General features: G+C 41.5%; 1 protein-coding gene across 3 annotated transcripts in view; it reads right to left on the bottom strand.

Annotated features, from left to right (window-relative positions):
• MAP7 (microtubule associated protein 7) overlaps positions 1 to 20194 on the bottom strand; it is a 163352-nt gene that overhangs the window by 53617 nt on the left and 89541 nt on the right. For all 3 annotated transcript variants that reach the window (XM_082855449.1, XM_082855447.1, XM_082855448.1), the window contains exon 2: positions 6641 to 6742. In XM_082855449.1, coding sequence (XP_082711575.1) covers positions 6641 to 6742 — 102 coding nt within the window. The remainder of the gene's footprint in view (positions 1 to 6640; positions 6743 to 20194) is intronic.

The following is a 20194-nucleotide window of genomic DNA, read 5'->3' as shown; positions in this document are numbered from 1 at the left end:
GTGAATTTCTTATACTAAATACATGTTCACCAGATAGATGTGAACAGCCCAGCTCTGGAGTCAGACGGGCATGAGATCACTTCCGGTTCTGTCACTCACTTGCTGTGAGATTTGGCCGAATTACTCACCCAGCTCTCTAAGCCTTAAGCTATGATATAGGGTTCATGGGTTTTTCACTTATTGCCTATGAGGATAAAATAGAACCTATCTATCTCACATCACTGTAAGGATTAAATAAAATAATGCTTGTAACAGCGTTAGCACAGTGCCTAGAACTTGATAAATCTCAATAAATTCACTCATTTACTGAACACACTGAATAGCTACTGTGCACCAGGCAGTGTTGTATGTGCTGAAAAGAGAGCTATTAACAAAAAAGACAGAAATCTTTGCCCAAATGGGGTTTGTTTAGGGAAAATTTATAGAATAAATAAGTAAAATATAGAGAGTGAAAAAAGGGGCAATATATAAAATGTTAGACTGCAATAAATGCTAAGGAGATAGCAAAGCAGCCATGGGGATTGTGAAATGGCAGGAAGGGGAGGTCTGACATTTTGGATAGGTGCCAAGGGAAGTCTAATTGTGATGGTAGCTTTTATGTGTATAAACCAGATGGAAGTAAGGGAGCTACCCGTGCAGATATTCCAAGAGAGGAAAAGCAAGTGCAAGGGCCCTGAGGTTACGAGTACCTAAGGTGTTCAAGAAACGATATGAAGATCTGAGCCACTGGAGCAGAGTGAGATCAGTAAGTGATGGGGCCAGAGACCTGGGGGCCTGGTGAGGACTCTGGATTATGCTCTGACTGAGATGCCACCACGGGGTTTCCAGCAGAGGGTCACATGAATACACTCACTCTGCCTGTTACTAAATAAAAGGAAAAGCATAGTAATAATAATGATGATGATAACTACACTTAAAATCAGCTTTGTTTTCCCTGCTACTTAATTAACATCACAATTTTAAGATCTCTTATTAAAAATAGAAACCTACAGGAATAATACTTTAGAGACAACTGGCAGAGCTTCATCAACAGACTTAAAGGACCTGCATCCCAAATGCATCTTAAACGTCACAGAATTTGTACATTTAAGGGAAATAAAAGCTGTCTAAAAGTACATTAGGACCTGCATAAACCTGGCAGTGTGCATCATGGGCAGGACCAGGCAATGATATTTTATGCTTTTCCTTTGCTTTAAGGTATGCTTTTTCAAAAAATTCATAATACGAACCCCTCACTAGCTCATACTCATTATGATAATTATTTCCCAGATTTACTAATCATTTATGAGGTCTCAAATATTTTTTATGTAGAAAAATGTGGCCTCTGGTCCCAAAAGGTTTTCCTCTGACACTAGAAGAGGGGCACGTGGACTCCCCTCAGGCACTTTGTTAAGGATCACAGACAGGGGAGTTCTGCTGTCATTTGTTTTTGGAAGTGACAGCCATAGCAAAATGGTATTTTGAAGAAAAAATGATCTGAGAACAAAAGCCAAAATGAAGTTAGAAGAAAGACTTCCAACAATTACTTATTGCTTAAACGAAGTCCTTAAATAATGAGGTTTTATTCCCTCATGAAAACTTTGATTTTATTATGAAACTTGAAAATCAACTTTATTTATAAAAGCCACATAGGCACATTATAGAAAGTCTGTAAAACAGAGTCTATAAAGTCAAATTTTGTTCATGGAATATGGAGTATGTGACATTTCTAGCTTACTTTCAAGTACTTGCCAAATTTCACACAAAATTTTGAAAAGAAGGTTTTAATAACAACGTATGGGACACGCACACTCATCCTCACCTACCTTCTTCCATCCAAACCAACCCTGAGAACTCTAAGTCAATAACTGATGTTCCTGCAGTCATGAGGCAATACTCAGTTATGCAATGGAATGCTTGCTTGCCTTTTAGATGCATAGTTGGAAAAGAGCAATGCAAGAGGGGGCACAGTTTACCTCTGATTTCTATGCTATCATTTCATATGAAAATGACACTCTTCACAAACTGTATCCTGTCTGGTAACAACTGTATACAACAACAGGCTGTATACAGTTCTATGCAGATATATCAATAAAAACTATAAATAAGGGCAATGCTTAAGAGTCGGATAATTCCCACTGGCCACCTTTATCACTTCAGTACTGATCTCAATCAGTATTTATTTAGAATTAGATTTGAGGAAGTTGAGAACAAATGCAACACATTTCTAAAGTATAAGATGCATACTGACTATGATATGCTAGACAATTTCGGTTGGTTTGGGGACCTGGCAATAGAAAATACTGTAGAGTGAAAAAGGTATTCAGTTTGAATTCTGTTTCTGCCCTTCTGGTCACATTAATAAAAAGCCACTTTGATACTAGAATGTTAATAAACACCCTGTGACAGATGAAAGATGGCTGTGAATGCAGGTACGGAAGAGCAGAGCCTGGTCAGTTTTGTTCATTGTTATATTCCCCATTGCCTAGGACTATATTTGACAGGAAGGAAGGCATTCGATAAGTACTTATTAAATGAATGAATGAGGGGACTTCCCTGGCTGTCCAGTGGTTAAGACTCTGTGCTTCCAATGCAGGAGGCGTGGGTTCAATCCCTGGTCAGGGAACTAAGAACCCCACATGCCACGGGCACGGCCAAAAAAAAAAAAAGAGAGAGAGAATGAATAAACAAATGGGCCAACAGCTTTAGCTAACTTTCAGAGCCAGTACACTTCCATTAAGCATCACTACTGGGGCAAACTCATACCAATCTTGTAGTTGACAACAGACTTTTAAAAATGTAAATACTAGCGATTACAATTTTAAGATTTAATAACTAAAAACTGATAAAAATGATCTTTAAAGGTAGGATTTCAGAAAGAAAAAATACAATTGAATAATTCCAAGTAAATAGTGAATTTTCTGTAATTTTTGTCTCCCTCTCATTTCTACCCTCATATCACTTTTCTCTGGAACAAAATGAAGGTATAGAAAATGATTTGACATCACGAACATTTCACATTGTTTCCCAACAGATCTAACGTTGTTAGAATAGAACTGAGTTACTTATTCTCAGATGGAGAAGTTTTAAGAGAAATAGGATTTCGGTGGCGGTAAGCTTGCAGCTACACTCTGCATCCAACCTCCTACCTGTGATGATTGCAAAGTAGAGGGACCACCCAAATAAGGGCACTTTGAAAGGGCGTGCTGATAAGAGTCTGTCTGTGGTGACGTGTGTAAACCTGGACTATTCTGCAAAAATCGGAACTAAAGAGTGACCCTCAAAGATCAAGAAAATCAACTCACTTTGACAAGGCTTTTTTCCAAGAACTCACTAGACCTTGACTCCTATCTGAACCACTACTGTTTATACAGTAAACTACTTCTGTTAGGGCTTTTTACAAGGACTTCCATATATATTATCAGTTTATTCTTCACAATAATCCTATGAGTTAGTCAAGCAGCTAGTCATTCAATGAAGAGTTATTGTGCCTATTTTCCAAATGAGAAAACTGAAGGAAATAAATGCATGTGACTAAGGAAGGTGGCACAGTTAAGTGTCAGAGTTAGGCCTTAAAATCCCATCTTTCACTCAATCCTGCCCCCCCTTTTCACAGCATGGCATCTACAGAGTCATTAGAATCAGAAAACGGCTGGAAGATTACAAGTCATGTTTTCCTCCATGAGGGAAATTTATTTATTATTTATAAGAAGAAAGTTCTACTGGCTCTTCTAAAGACTTGTGGTGGGGAATAGTAGAGGGATAGGAATTAAGAGGCATTTTTAATAAACTGGAGTTTCTGCTTTTCTCAGGTACGTGCACAGCAGTTCATGAAGAAAATGCAATTTTCTCTTCTAATCAGGTCAAACTTTTACCATTTGGGTTACAATCAAGGACGAGGTGAAACGAGTCCTCTAAGAAATAATCGCTCGAAGCACAGAGGGAATGCATGGGAAGAAGATTCTCAGCTTGTTCTCAGGAAAGGTTTCACAGTGGATGTGGCAACTGAGAAGGATCGCCAGAGACACACTTGCTATAAGAAGTGTGGATGGGATGGGAGGAGGGTGTTACAGAAGGAGAACAATGTAAGCTTGGTGTTTCCCAAAGTGGGTGGAACAGTGGAGTCCAAGGATTGATTTTAGTCATACACAGACAACTTTTTTTGTTGAAGTGTGGTTGATTTAGTGTTGTGTTAACTTCTGCTGTACCGCAGGGTGATTCATTGATACATGTATACACTTTTTTTAATATTCTTTTTCATGATGGTTTATTATAGGATATTGAATGTAGTTCCCTGTGCTATACAGTAGGACCTTGTTGTTTATCCAGGAAATTCTATATATAAAAGCTTACATCTGCTAAAAAACAAACGAACAAACACACAAAACTTTTACCATTTGGAGGCAGCTGATGGAGTTCTGAAGAAGCATCTCACACTTCCTCAGTTAACGGTAGTCATAAACAGACTTTGTAACGTTACAAAGTGTCTCTTTTGGACTTGGTTCAAGCATTCACAGCTGAGAGTACCCTTCCCTCTTGGATAACACAAGACACAGTGTGCACATATTTATAAAACACCATGAGGACCTTCCATTACATGTTTTAAACGTAAAATATTAACAATTTGAACGTGAATAGATGCTTTCTAAATCAGAGATGTTCTAGAGCATAAGTATCAGAAAGTAAAGGAGGGCAAGAAATTTAACTAAAATTTACTGGATAAAAAGGGACGCTTTTTCATTGTCAGGATACTTGCATCTGGTTAGGGCAATACTCAAAATATCCCCAAAACAGCATGTGCTTCTTTTCTTTTTAAGTTCCTACAGTAAGAAAATCAACAAAAACTGCTTTAGACAGACATTCCTGTGACTCATATCCCATAAAATCAAAAGGTTTTACTCAAGCCTGGAACTCCAACTTGGAACCTCTTATGTCACCTTCAGAGATACTCAGGAAGATAACATGGTGGTTTTAAAAATAAGAGTCTTCTATGTATCTTTGCTATGTGTATACACAAGAAAGCAGACCCAAGGATACTTAAAAGATGTAATCTGAAATGAAACGTCTCCTCACTGAACTTGACTCTGGCAACATAAATCAAATGGCTCTATAAAGAGATGGCCAGTTGGAGCAGAAAAGATGTTTTGGGCCTCTATATTTCTATGCACTCTGCATATGTCTCTTCTGATGATGGAAATACTGTGTTAGAATGATTTATTCATATACTGGTTTACTCCACCATACTGTCAGCTAGAGGGTAGGAATTATGTCTTTGAATAATATTTCCCTACTACCTATACAGTACTAGCACCAGATAAATAAACAAGTTATCGGGATATAAAAGTATAAATTGCACAGTAAAGAATGCAGGAATTAGAAGCAATGGTTGATGGGGAAAACAAGGGAAAACCAGTACAAACCATTTAGTTATGTTCAGTTCTCACGGTAAAACAAAATGGGATTTTCAGGCTAAAGAGCTTCTACTTCTACAAGGATGCTCACTGGAGTATAAGGAACAAAAGTCCACTAGAACAAGCTGCATGAGGACAGGGGCCCTGTTGATTTGCTCATACAGTATCTCTCACAGTCCCAGTCATAGGGCAACTACTCAATAAACATTAGATGGTGGCTGGGCTTTGGGTGGATAGATGGATGGATAAATGAATGAAAATGCAAACTGACTAAATGGGGAAATCTTAGCCTACAAATTAAAACTCCACTGAAACTACACATCATTTGCCAGTAATGGTTACTCATGCAATACCTGCGGTAGTACTGGTTATTTCTCTCCTAAACGGCAAGCTAGATTTACCTTCTCTGTTCAAGACCTTTTCCACATGGGAAAAAAAGCCCCACAAAACTAGGTGCAATAGGGACTGTTTTCTATGGGGCTAGGTACAGTTATTTCCATCTTTATTCTCACTGATTCACTGTTCTTGAGTGACTTTGGCCTTGAATGCAGCAAGATGTACACTTCCAAGAACCTCATGGGGTGTTCAATTTGCCTTTACCTTCCTTTGACTGTCTCTTATCATCAGACTGTAAGTTAGTCTCTCCCAAGGACCACACAATGGTTGTTGGATACCTGGAAGCAACTGCATTGTCTATTCAATTGTTTGTATTATGTTTACAGAGTGTTTGCTTCGTCGTATCACTGAGTGGAACAGACCATGAATCACAGGCTATCAGATGAAATTACTGTGTAGGTGTACAATCATTGCAGGGAATGGAGAACAAAAACATCATTCTATACCAGCTATGCTGTGTATAATGATTTCCTTAAGTGGTTTTTGAAAAAGTCACAAAAGAGATATGCAACAATGCTGGGCATACAGGTACAGAAAATTGTGTCATATCTGTCATTTCAGGCAGAATGGCAAAATTATTTCCTCTTATACACTGCTTGACAGTAAACAGTGCATTCACATACACCATCTCACTGACTGTCAAAATGATTCTGAGAGGTAAGTAGGGCATAGCCTTGAATCTCCATTTTAAAGAGAGGAAATCAAGGTGTGAGAGGTTCTCTGACATATTCATACGAGTCAGTCTGAGTGTGTGTTTTGGTGGCAGGACTGAAACCAAGCTCTCCTAAATTCTAGCATGACTAAGCCCTTTGGGTTAACCTTCCTTTTTCCAAAGCGAAGGCAATGCATAGTACCTGGTTTATTTCCTGTGTGGTTGCTATTTTGTCCTGAAATAGCAGAAGCAGGCCGGTTGGAGGCCGCGGTTTTCTTATCTTGCACTTTGTTGCCATCAGGCGCTATACAAATGAGACAAAAGAGAAAAGACATATTTAGTTTCTTAAAATTTATTCAGAAACATTCACATATTCAACATTTACTGTTAACCCTTGTATCAAGTGCTAGGCTAGATTCAGGAAATATAAAGATTAAGCAGGGCTTCCCTGGTGGCGCAGTGGTTGAGAGTCCGCCTGCCGATGGAGGGGACATGGGTTCATGCCCCGGTCCGGGAAGATCCCACAGAGCGGCTGGGCCCGTGAGCTGTGGCCGCTGAGCCTGCGCGTCTGGAGCCTGTGCTCCGCAACGGGAGAGGCCACAATAGTGAGAGGCCCGCGTACCGCAAAAAAAAAAAAAAAAAGAAAGATTAAGCAGCCAACAACCCCTGCCCTCAAGGAACACACTGTTCAGTGGGAAGAACACATTCAAAAATCAATAGCCTAGGGGCTTCCCTGGTGGCGCAGTGGTTGAGAGTCCGCCTGCCGATGCAGGGGACGCGGGTTCGTGCCCCGGTCCGGGAGGATCCCACATGCCGCGGAGAGGCTGGGTCCGTGAGCCATGGCCGCTGAGCCCGCGTGTCCGGAGCCTGTGCTCCGCAACGGGAGAGGCCACAACAGTGAGAGGCCCATGTACCCCCCCAAAAAAAAAAAAAAAAAAATCAATAGCCTCAGCTCAACTAACCAATCCTACAGTGGTGGCATGTTCAGGGTCCACGGATTTGCTCACCCTGGCTGTCCCAGTTTATACATAAAGCAACCGGGAAGAAATAAGACTGGGATCTAGAGCCTCTGATCTTTGTTCTTAAAAAGGTCATGCATTAGGAACCAAAAAATTCCAAGAACATAACCAAGCAGGTCACCAAAAGGGAAACAGGGAAATAATTTAATAGGATTTTGGAAACGCCTCTAGCAAATGTTCAATAACAAAGATTATTCAGGAGACTAAGGGAAATGTACTCTAGGAAGGGACCGAAGGGCAGAAATATCAGGCAATTCTCTGGTTATATAAAGCATAGGGTCCTTCAGGTAAATTGTTCTTCACACATATGACTTGAATATATTTTTAAAAGATATTTAAAGTATCTTTGCTACTTCTCACAAATCATGTCAAAAACCAAGCCCTTGTTATTCCCTGCCTCCTACCCTCTGCCTTAAAATCTGTTCCACCCAGTCTTCCCCATCCATTCAGGCAACTCCGTTCCTCCAGGAGATTAGGCCCAGAGGCTTGGAATTATCCTTGATTTCTCTCCTCCAATCACTCCCCAAATTTGATCCATTAGTAAGTTCTTACAGCTCTACCTTAAAAAACATCACCTCTACCACTACCTTTCTGATCTCCTCTTCCCTGTGTGACTGCAATATCCTCTTAACCACTCTCCCTGACCCCACCACTGATCCTCTTCAGTCTATTCTCATCTCGGCAGCCAGAGTGATCCCATTAAATCATAAGTCATGTCACTCCTCGGTCCCAAGGTCTAACAGCCGTCATCCCACTCAGAGCAAAATTCAAGGTCTGTCCATGGCCTACAAGGTAGGTATGGTTTGGCCTTTACCTTGCACCACTTTCCCCCTTAATTACTCTGATAATACTGACTCAGATCATCATACTCAGATCATCCTGACTGACTTAGTCCATCTCAGAGCCTTTGCATGTACCTGAAATGTTCTTCCCCCAGATGTCAACACGGGTCTCCCCTTCACTTCCACTGGGTCTCTGCTCAAATGTGACATTAGAGTCCCCTTGATCTATCTAAAACAGCACCTCTATCACTCATTACCGCCCACTCCTTCTTTTTTTTTTTTTTTTTGCGGTACACGGGCCTCTCACTGTTGTGGCCTCTCCCGTTGCGGAGCACAGGCTCCGGACGCGCAGGCTCAGCGGCCATGGCTCATGGGCCCAGCCGCTCCGCGGCATGTGGGATCTTCCCGGACCGGGGCACGAACCCGTGTCCCCTGCATCGGCAGGTGGACTCTCAACCACTGCGCCACCAGGGAAGCCCCGCCCACTCCTTCTTACTCTGCTTTGTCTGTAGCCCTCATCCCTGGCATGTTACATATTTATTATCTCCTCCATTAGGCTGAGGGAAATGGCTAATAACTATAAAACAAGACTCACTGGTTCAAGGTTTTGGAATCTGAAAGGGTGTGACAGTAGTTATGCTTCAGGAAGACTAAATTTAAAAATGGCACCTAAGATGGACTAAAAAAAAAAGTTACTAAATTTACCTTTTACCTCTGAATGAAGAATATACCAAATTATGGCTGTCTGTCAATTACATACAGTATTAACTAAACAGTTAACTAAACAGACTAAACAGTAGAAAGCATCTTATATAGTATGTTTAACGCTGTTTAACTGCCCAGTTTCAAATAATTTGTTGGCTTTCAATACAGGTTCAAACATAAACACTGATTGCTATAACACACACTCTCATCCTACTTGCCAAAAACAAGTTGCCACTCATCACCACGTGGCAGGTAAAGTCCATACTAGTTAGTATTGGCCTATAGTCTCACAATTTTAGAGGTAGCCCCTAAAGACCAAAAATTGACTTAACTGGAACTCTGGTGCTCAATATGGATAGAACAACATTCTTCCATATTCTGCAAGGTAATCTTAAAACTGCTCATAAGGATGATTAACGGAAAGGAGGGCACACAGATCTGCAATACCTTTATTATTTTCTTTTTATTATATAGCCACCTCCAGCACATAGTAAATAAAGCCTTAACTAGTAAGCTGTTTAAGGGATCTTCTACTTATTATTTTTACTTAAATGAAAGATAATTAGGACCACTTGTTTAGAATATATTTCAAATGTATTCGTTTCTTTCTTGCCTTGGCACATTTGACATAATTTAATCTGTCTCTGGTGATTGAATATCTGCAGTTGCCCCCAGGTCCTGACAACACACATCAATCTTAGCTAAATATTACCTTACAGTAGACCATGAAGGAGATTAAACACATGTTCAGTGCAAGTGACTTTTCCAAATAATCCTTGGTTAATCCCTGATAAAAAGCTTTTTTTTTGGTTGTAATTTGCTTTGTCTTGAAACTCAACTGTAAGATACACATTTCAATTAAACTGCGCGTCTGGTTACTTGAATTCCAATTTATCTACATCTGACTTTTAACAGATCCACTCTAGTTGAACACGTATCTGCCCACTTTTTTGTTTGTTTGTTTTTTTTGCAGTACGCGGGCCTCTCACTGTTGTGGCCTCTCCTGTTGCGGAGCACAGGCTCCGGACACACAGGCTCAGCGGCCATGGCTCACGGGCCCAGCCGCTCTGCGGCATGTGGGATCCTCCCGGACCAGGGATCCAATCCATGTCCCCTGCATCGGCAGGCAGACTCTCTACCACTGCGCCACCAAGGAAGCCCTATCTGCCCACTTTATTATCATTTGGATCTCAGGAATTCATTTCTATCACAAAAGACCTCCTGAGTCCTATTCTTTTTTTTTTTTTTTTTGCAGTACGTGGGCCTCTCACTGTTGTGGCCTCTCCCGTTGCGGAGCACAGGCTCCGGACGCACAGGTTCAGTGGCCATGGCTCACGGGCCTAGTCGCTCCGCGGCATGTGCGATCTTCCCGGACAGGGGCACAAACCCATGTCCCCTGCATTGGCAGGCGGACTCTCAACCACTGCGCCACCAGGGAAGCCCTGAGTCCTATTCTTAACAAGACAAATTTAAAATTGATCTTAAAGTGTGTTATGTTCATATAAAACTGACAGGTTAAATTTAGTAAAATAAAGGTAATTTAAAAAGTTGTCAGGCTATTTAGCCCAAGATTATATACTGTTAATTTTTAACCATTAGGTCGAACATTTGTCTAAAGTTTTCAGGCTATGTTTCTGCTTTTCTATTGGTCTTTCCTTTCCACCAATGTAATGGTCCTTATTTCTCCAAAAACCATTTTGGTTAACACTCTATCATGGTAAGAGGGAAGAGAAACTCAAACAGACCTGGGTTCAGCTGTGAGCCCTGCTACTAACTAGCTCAGTGACCTTCAAAGTTTCTTGACTTCTCTGAGTAGGTAACACGGGGGTGAAACTGCCTAACTCACAGGGTCGTTGGGAGGATTAGTTGAAAAGATGTTAAGAACACGGCTTGGCATATAGGAGGTGTGCAGCAAATATTCAGCCCTCCTTCTCTCAGCGTTTACGCCCTTCCTCAAGGTCCTGGGCCTCCCACACTTGGAGGTGTAGCTGTGTGTTTGAGTTTGTGGGGAAGGTGTGCTTTGGAGTCCGTTGACCTGGCTCTGCCCCTTAGAAGCTGTGAACCGGCCGCACATCACTTAACCTTTCAGCCTTCATTTCCCCATCTGCAGTGCCGGAAAACACTTTCAGAGTTGTGAAAATTAAATGAGACTGCCAGGTCCACGGCAAGGCTCAATACATGGTGGAAGGTATTTTAGGCTCTCTCCCTATTCCTACACCAATGTGGGAAACCAGGTTTCTAATTCCTCTGGGCTGTGCTCACTCATCGCTAACAGGGAAAGCAAACCTGTGTCAAACTGGGGACAGTGCTCCTGGGGAGCAGAGTCTGGCTCTGCTGCTGCTTTCAGAGGTTTTCAGCTCAGGTACAATCGCACCTCCTGGGGGCCTCAGGTTGCGGGACTTATTGGTACAGTTTCCAGGGTACAACCTGGCTTGGGAAGAGGTAATCATCCATCTTTCTGGGGCTTAGAGAGATGACAGTTTTCTGAGATTTAATACCTTTCAAGTTACCGTCACATTAAGTAAGTGTGAGCCTTAAAAAAAAAAAAAAAGAACCCTCAATCACAATAGGAAAATAAAATCTTCTGAGGTTTTTTTTTTTTTTTTTTAAACCAAGTGCAGGGAATTTCACTGTTTGAGAACATAATGAAAAGGGGGAATTTATTCGTTTTAAGATTTAAACATTTAAAAATCTGGAAATCCTAGATAACTAGCAGGTAGGATTACATACACTATTTTTAAATTTACCATTAAAATAATACCATTTCTAAAATGACCCAAGTGACTTTCCAGTATTATTTATTTGAATCTCTTTTCTTTTCATTTTTCAAAAAAGAAAACTAAGCCATATACTATGACGCTCAATAAGTGTTTGCTAGCCTTATAAAACTTTTATTGATCTTCCTGCTAGCTTGAAAGCTTTATTCCATTAGTGTCACATGTAAGTGTATTAAAGACAAGAGGAAGGATGGAGAGAAGCACCCTTGTGGTCTGGGACTCTGCCTCTAAATCACTCTGCAACAAAATATGCAGGCAGCAGACACTTGGAGCTTTCATCCAGTAAAAATTCTGCAGCTCCCGGAAGTGCCACCAAGGTGTCTCTGTAATCCATATCCTCTACCATTCATTGCAGTGTCTTCCCATAAAGGTCATGGGGTTCCCACTGCTTTGTTTCTATTTTTGGCTGGATGGTCCGGTTGAAGAGTCTTCTCTCAATTGATCAAGATAACTGGTCCAACAAACGCTTAATTTAGTAAAATGCTTACTCTTGTAAGATATTTATGACTGCGACCTTAAGGACAATGCTGAGTTTAAACTCACTGAATCATAGGTGGTCTTGACCTCCACAAAAATTATGTACTTCTGTCACCATTATAAAGGGTGGCATGTGGGCTGGGAAACAGCAAAACTTTAGCCCTCAGTTCCCAGCTCTGTATGACGGGTTGTACTCTGTGGAATCCAGCCCCACAGGCTACACTCATAACTTCGGGGAAGTAAACCAGAAGACAGAACGAGAGGCTGAACTGCACACAACTGTCATGTCTGTAGTTAAAAATGGTTGAATTTTGCAACTTCATCTGTCTCAATCTCATAGTTTCAATTTACCCGTGCAGAACAAAAGTCAACATTGCAGGCCTGCAAGTGCTGTCTTGCTTTACGTCTTCTTGCTACGATAAATCTTAGCCACAAGTATGACTGTATGCTGAGTCCTGAGCCTTTCTTAGTGAATCGCAGAACCTGAATCATAAATAGCGTATTTGAAAATCTGGCCGCAGAATACTGCTCTGGCAATTGAAGAATGTACTGGTTTAAAATCACAACATATAAAGATCACAGAGTAACTCTCAGGTAATTCAGAGTGTTTCACCTAAAATATTCTGCTTTATGAGATCTGTTTGCTTATTTGCTTGACAGTTAAAATTTATTCTAATATAGCCACCAGGAGTATTGTAACATTTAAGTCATAGCTATTAAATGTTTTATCCAATATTATTTATGAAAGTTGCATCAGGATAAGAAGGACATAATGCAATCTCGTAACTTCTAATGACTTTTCTGATTAACCCACATGATGGAGAGCTTTTCAGTTTAAATTCCTCATAATTGTATGTGAAGTTGTATAGGAATGATCAAAGCCCATGGGAGTCAGCATGAGACAAACCTAGGTTTAATTTCCCACTTCACTTCAGTTTTCTTCACATTTATTCAGTCAACACCCTACTCCGCGGAACACCTTGTGCTCAGTACTGGGAAAATAATATTACGTGAACAACGCATCTTTTCTATCGCTTTTTCCTTTTCCAGACCCCTGGGAGCTTTTGATTCCCCCAATAATTTCTCTTCCTTTAGAAACATTCTTCCCTATCATGGCCTGAAGCACAATCTTGACCTCAGTCACTTGCAAATCTGCATTTATAAACAGTCTTCCACCTCTAAGGAATATATGCTCATGTATCTCTGCTATCACTTGAAACTATGTCAAAATCTGAACTAACTGTCCTCACAAAATCAGCCAACTCAGTCTCCTTGTTACTATCAATGGAACCACAATACTCCCAGGCTCAGAAATGTTTTGTGGTGTTTTCAATAAACATTTACAGAGACTCCCATGGGCCAGCCACTGTGCCATGCCCTAAGAATATTAAGATTGTAGGACATAGCGTCCACCTGCAAGATGCTCATTATCCTTTGGAGGAGACAATATGCAAATACATGCAGTTACAAAACCAGACCAATTCAGTTTTCAAAAATCAATACACTATAGAGGACTAATAACCAAATAAATGGTATAGTATTACAGGGATTCAGAGGTGGGAGGAGGTGCTACAGGGGGTAGTAGTGATGGGAAACTTCACTGGATAAAGATTTTGAAGAATGGAGCGAATCTGTGTAAGTGGTGGGGAAGCAGAGAACACGCCTGGCTGGGACATGGCATATGCAAAACTACCGAGGCAAAATAAAAACGAGAGAGCATCAGGGGACTGACCAGTCAGAACAGTGGGTTTAGTAAGGCAGGCAGTTGAAAATAAGACAAACAGGCCGAGCGAGGTCAATGTGTCCTCCAATTCCATGAGTTTGGACTTTATGATGAAGACAGCCACTTCACTATGCAAACTTACAGGTACTGTGCCACGGCAACGTCTGTAACTAGAGATACTGCAAAACAGTGCCGAGTCTGATTTGCCCCCCTGCACCAGGATAAACCACTTCATGGTATGGCACAACACCTGCCCACATTTAGCCTGGCAGCAATAAGAACCATGAACTATTTATTCAGCACTCTATTGCTCATTTCTTGTTGCAAAAAGAAATGCAATTAAATGAGAACATTTGGTAATAATGTGTATCCGAGTCATACACTGCATCTTCCTTACTCATTCTGTTGACAGAAACAATGCAATTAAGACGTTTTTCTTTGCATTTCACACACTCCAGATAGAACAAAAAGTAATGACTTGGCGGCTACACTAGACTACATTAGAGGCTTGTAAGACCCAGTGTTGCTCATCCAGCAACAACGAAGAGTGACTGAAAGTCACTTTCTGATAATTTCATTTCTTCATAATGAAAAACAAATTATGACAGTGATGGAAAACGATATTCAGCCAAAAAGCAAAGAAATTTGTCCAATACGGAGACAATACAAACCCAATGCAAAGACACTTATTTTCCAAATATAATCCAACATTGTGCCTAGTTATGTGATGTATGGGAACAGAATTCACCAGAAACATCACTCATCTTCAAAACAATAAGGCATGAAGAATGAAACAGATACATGTAGCTGTTTATTAACAGTTCGTCATCTATCAACTTCGTCTTTGATACTTAGCCAGGTGCAGAACTGTGATAAGTTCTACCAGACAGAGGAACTTGAGGGCAGGGATGGTGCCTTCATCTTTATAGCCCCTGTACCTTTAGTGTTTAGCCCACTATCTGGCATACAGGTGACACTGAATAAATGCCTGAAGAAGGAAAGGAGAGAGGAAGAGAGGGTAGATGATGTAGCCCAAACAAATTGTGGCAAAAGTCCAGGAATAAAACGTATTAATGACAGGGTAAGTAAAAAGAAAAGTACACATTCGCCCTTTTTTTTTTCTATGACAAACTGTTTAATGTTCCATAATGTGCAGCTTCTAAGTGAAAAAGGCCCGTTAAAAATCTACGAGCTGGGCTTCCCTGGTGGCACAGTGGTTGAGAGTCCGCCTGCCGATGCAGGGGACACGGGTTCGTGCCCCGGTCCAGGAAGATCCCACATGCCGCGGAGCGGCTGGGCCCGTGAGCCATGGCCACTGAGCCTGCGCGTCCGCAGCCCGTGCTCCGCAACAGGAGAGGCCACAACAGTGAGAGGCCTGCGTACCGCAAAAAAAAAAAAAAAAAAAAAAAAAAAATCTACGAGCTGTACATTCTGGTAATGGGGCAGCCGGCCCCCTCCCCGGCCGTCCCTCCGAGAGGCAGGGCAGGGCAGGGTACAGGCGCCGTGAGAACGTGGTCCTGGGTGTGCTCACCAGCAACACACGTGGGTCAGTGCCCAAGGGTCATGGGGGTGGGGGCATGATATTTACACAGGGGAGAACCACGGACACACGTGTGACCGGAAGACATGAGGGGCACAGGTGACAGTGGACCCGGTAGGCCCAATGCTCCCGTGGAGGTATACACAAGAGATGTGAGCTGGACGGGTGGGCACCACGCATGACGGGCTCAGGGCTCCTGTGAGCAGAAGAGGCTGTGGAGCCGGGAGACCTCGTGTGCCAGGGGGAGGGGCAGACGCGAGCCGGCCCCATGGGAACTTGGGTGTGCAAACCAGTGCACAGGGGTGAGAACGCAGATGCTCCAAGGTGAGCGACGAGGGAGAGGACACAGACGTGCGCATTAGACCCACGAGATGGGTCCGTGGAGACACGGGGCCACGGGAATCGCCCGTTTTTCGACGGCTGCTGAGACTGCAGCAAAAAGATGACCAAAAGAATTGTCGGCTCACAGTCACATCACTCCACGTCAGAAAACAAAAGCTAGTTAGTGTCATCTTTGGATGGTTTTGACATTATGTCAGGCAAGACTCAAAATCAAATGACTGTTTTGGCAGCCACGTGTTAGAAAGCTTTGCCCAGTATCACTTATAGTGAGTATCTGGGGAATTCCAGGGTCAGTCTCCAAATACAGAACACTGCCTATACTGCATAGGATAAAGCATGAGACCAGTATAGCCTTTGGCTGGAAACATCAGACAGGCTACAAAACAGGCATTTCACCTTTGAGGGGTCTGTGAACCCCAAATTTTTTATCCAAAGCAACTTAATTTGTTTTGATAATCTGTTTGTTAAAAAGCCAAAAAAAGTCCACCTTAGCTGAAATGAAGAAAAGCATTTCAGAAAAGCACATGTTCCATATATTTTGTGGAAACAACTGGGAATTAATTCTTAAGGTCTTTTGTTTACCACCAAAAGCAGCTTCTTGATTCGTGTCACAAAGTCCTTCTGATACATTTAGCTGACAGGAGTAAACACTACACGCTTTACATTCAACCCAAAAGGCTTTTATTTAAAAGCAAACAAAAAATAAACAAAAGCCTTCCTCCAGCCAGATGGCAACACTATAAAGAGAATAGAAAATGCTGTATTTTCCTCCTGTATTAATATAAACCAGATTAAAAGGCAAAAGCCTTTTCATCCCCATGGGTGACGTACGTTCCTGGCGATTTATCACCAGTCACAAGGCAAGCTGCTACACAAATGATCTCTGCCCCATAATATGAATAATGTTTGTGATCGAGCAAAGTCCAGGTCAAAGTAGAGAAAAGAGGTGAAAACCCTAACCATATTGTTTTCCAGTCTCACTGAGAAATGGTAAATTACAGGTTGTAGTTCATGGTCTAAATTTCAACAGCTGGGTAGGGAGTTTATCAATTAGACCCAATTAGATTCAATTTAATTGAATTCAATTAAATTCAATGTGTAATTAAAAGCAACTGTTTAAATAACTTGGGAAAGAAAAATAATTAGAACTCAACTTTATTATCCTCGCCTTAATTAAAGTAACCAACTGAAAGAAGTTTTTACTTTTAACAGGATTACAACTTGAAAGAAAACTAAAACGGCTAATGCTAGTGTTTTACAACATGAGTTTTGGCCACAAAACAGGAAAGATTTTGTACTTAAATGCAAAATATAATTATCAAGGTAGTAAATGTACAGTTCTCAGAAAGAATCCCAAATAAGCAGTGGACTTAGTTTTGCAAAGAAACGTGAAAGTAATTTTAATCCTTTGAGTATTAGCTGACTGAATGAGTTTAATCTGTGCTTCACATATACCCATGGTTGCAGAATATGAATCATTACTCCCTCCTCCTCGGCAGAAAACGGCAAAATACTTAACTTTAAATTTTCTTATGTTAACGCTGAAAAACTCAGTAGGAATGAGTGGTAAATAATGAAAGGTTAAGTTTATTCCAATTCATTTCAGGTAATTATTGAACATTTAGCTTAAAGGTTAAGACGACGGGCCAACCCAGTTTCACCATGCTGTCTTATGCTGCAGTCATTAATCTGTGACCTTATTTGTTTTTCTTCTCTCCTTGGAACATCAGCCTTACCATCTCTCCAGCTATTTAAATCCAATCCATCTTTTTTCTTTCTTTAAAGAAAAATAGCCTTTATTTCTGAGTTTTAGGTTTACAGCAAAATTAAGCAGAAAGTAGAGAGAGTTCCCATGTACCCTCTGCCTCCACACATGCACACTCCCACCAACAACATCCTGCACTGAGTGGTACATTTGCTTCCCTCGATGAAGCCACACCGACACATCATTATCACCCAAAGTCCATAGTTCACATTTGTGTTCGCGTTTGGTGTTGTTTTGGGTTTGGACAAATGTATAATGTCACGTATGCACCATGATAGTGTCATACAGAATCCAGGCCATTTTTCGTAGTCCAGTTCAAGTCTCCTTCTCATGAAATCTTTTCTAGCTATTCGTATCTCCAACATATTCTTTCTTTTACTACACTCCAAGGCTTCCCTGCACTACTTAGCATTTGAGTTCATTCTATCGCACATGAGGTTTTTTTTTTCTGTTTGTTTTGTTTTTCTGCGGTACACGGGCCTCTCACTGTTGTGGCCTCTCCCGTTGCGGAGCACAGGCTCCGCGGCATGTGGGATCCTCCCGGACCGGGGCACGAACCCGCGTCCCCTTCATCGGCAGGCAGACTCTCAACCACTGCGCCACCAGGGAAGTCCCGTACATGAGTTTTGAATGTTTATTTCCAAAAGGTCAAAATACTGATAATCTCATGAGAGGCGAGGCAAAAACTGTGCTTTATAGTAAAAAAAAAAAAAGGGGGGGTGGAGTGAATGGTTGATGCAATATTTCTCGGTTGGAAATTCATACTGCAAACTTGCATAGGGAAGGCTCTGGGTCAATCCATGCTGGTTGCCCAATAAATATCTATTCTCTGATGCTTCTTTTCTAACAGAACCCCAGTTAGCCACAACGCACAGTTCTGGCCAAAACGTTGAAAACTGAAGTTGCTGGTGGGGTTTGTGGGAATGCTCCTCAGAGGAGAAGCAGACACAGGTGGGTTTGTTCCTTCCCGCTCCTTTTCCTCCTGCCTTGAACCTGGATGTGATGTTCAGGGTAGAGCATCTGCCTTGTAACCAGGAGGCAATCACGAGGGAGAGGCTATGGGAATAATAGAGACCTGGCCCTGCCATTTTTAAGCTGCTGAACAAGTACTAGCAACGGTTCACTTCCATGTTTGATGTAGGTAAAAAAAAAAAAAATTCCTAATTTGTTTAAATCACTTTTTTTTTCTGGATTCTGTAGTCACCATTAAAAGCAATCCCTAAGCTAACAGAGTTCTCACTAACTACAGAATGAAGTCCAAGTGTCTTAGCTTCCAAATATCTTCCAAACTTTGGCCCCAGCCCACCCTGCTAGCTTCCGCTTCCTCTATTCCCCAACAATCACCTCTCCCAACCCAGGCAGACATCACTGAGGGCTGAGGGGATGCTCCAAAAGAGCTCTGAAGGTGGGTGAGATTCAGAAGAAGCAGAGGATTTAATTTAGGTGGGGGAATGGGGGATAATAAAACGCTACAAAGGGCAGTGATGAACCAGAAAGGAAAACAAGGCACACAAAACTAGGTGGTGGTTAGACGATAAAAATATCTCAAATGTGTGTCTTAGAGAATGGCTTTTCATTCAAGGCATTCACAAGCAGGCTCGACACTGGGGAGTCTGGACGCACTTTGGATTTCAGCACCGCCTTCATTTGGTACATCATAACTTACTCCAATTTCTTCCAGAAGTCAGAAAGCAAAACAGGGGCTGGTTCATTATATTAAAGCAGATCCGCATTTAGATTTGAAAAACAGCAGGAGGAGCAAAATTAGCAGGAAAAAAAAAGAGCAAAAGATGCCAGATCAGGGTTTTGCTTGGTTTTTTAAATAAATTTATTTATTTATTTTAGGCTGCATTGGGTCTTCCTTGCTGCACGTGGGCTTTCTTTAGTTGCAGGGAGGGGGGCTACTCTTCATTGCGGTGCACGGGCTTCTCATTGCCGTGGCTTCTCTTGTTGCGGAGCACGGGCTCTAGGCACGCGGGCTTCAGTAGTTGTGGCTCACAGGCTCTAGAGCGCAGGCTCTGTAGTTGTGGCGCACGGACTTAGTTGCTCTGCGGCATGTGGGATTTCCTGGACCAGGGCTCGAACCTGTGTCCCCTGCATTGGCAGGAGGATTCTTAACCACTGCGCCACCAGGGAAGCCCCCAGATCAGGGTTTTAATAACATCATTTGTGATAGAAATCAGTTCCACAGGAATTCAAACAACTTAGAAGCCAGTAGATTTCTGAAAAGAATGTAAAGGGTTCCCCCAGAGCAAACCTGGTCATCTAGAATAGCTCTTGATAATTTCTTAGCCACAATTCTCCTTTTTTCTAATTATCTAGTATCCTAAGGCCCTATATATAACTGCTTATTAACTGCACAGAAGCACTCACAGTTTGGCTACAGGACTAAATTACATTTATAGAATTGCTGAGAGAGAAGGTATCAGAATAGGTATTAATTGTACACTTGCCTATAACAAGAAATAAAAATAAAAATTTCAATTGATTTATTTTTAAAAATAACATTTATTAGCTTTTCTATACTATACAAAGATCATGAAGATAAAAATTTGAAAGGTCCATAATCCCCTCACCTGAATAACCCATTTATTCTTTTTATCTAAAAAAGAAATGTCTATCATAT

The sequence above is a fragment of the Leucopleurus acutus genome, assembly GCF_964270905.1.
Source record: "Leucopleurus acutus genome assembly, chromosome: 15".
Taxonomy (NCBI): domain Eukaryota; kingdom Metazoa; phylum Chordata; class Mammalia; order Artiodactyla; family Delphinidae; genus Leucopleurus; species Leucopleurus acutus.
This window is presented reverse-complemented; position numbering and strand designations above follow the sequence as displayed.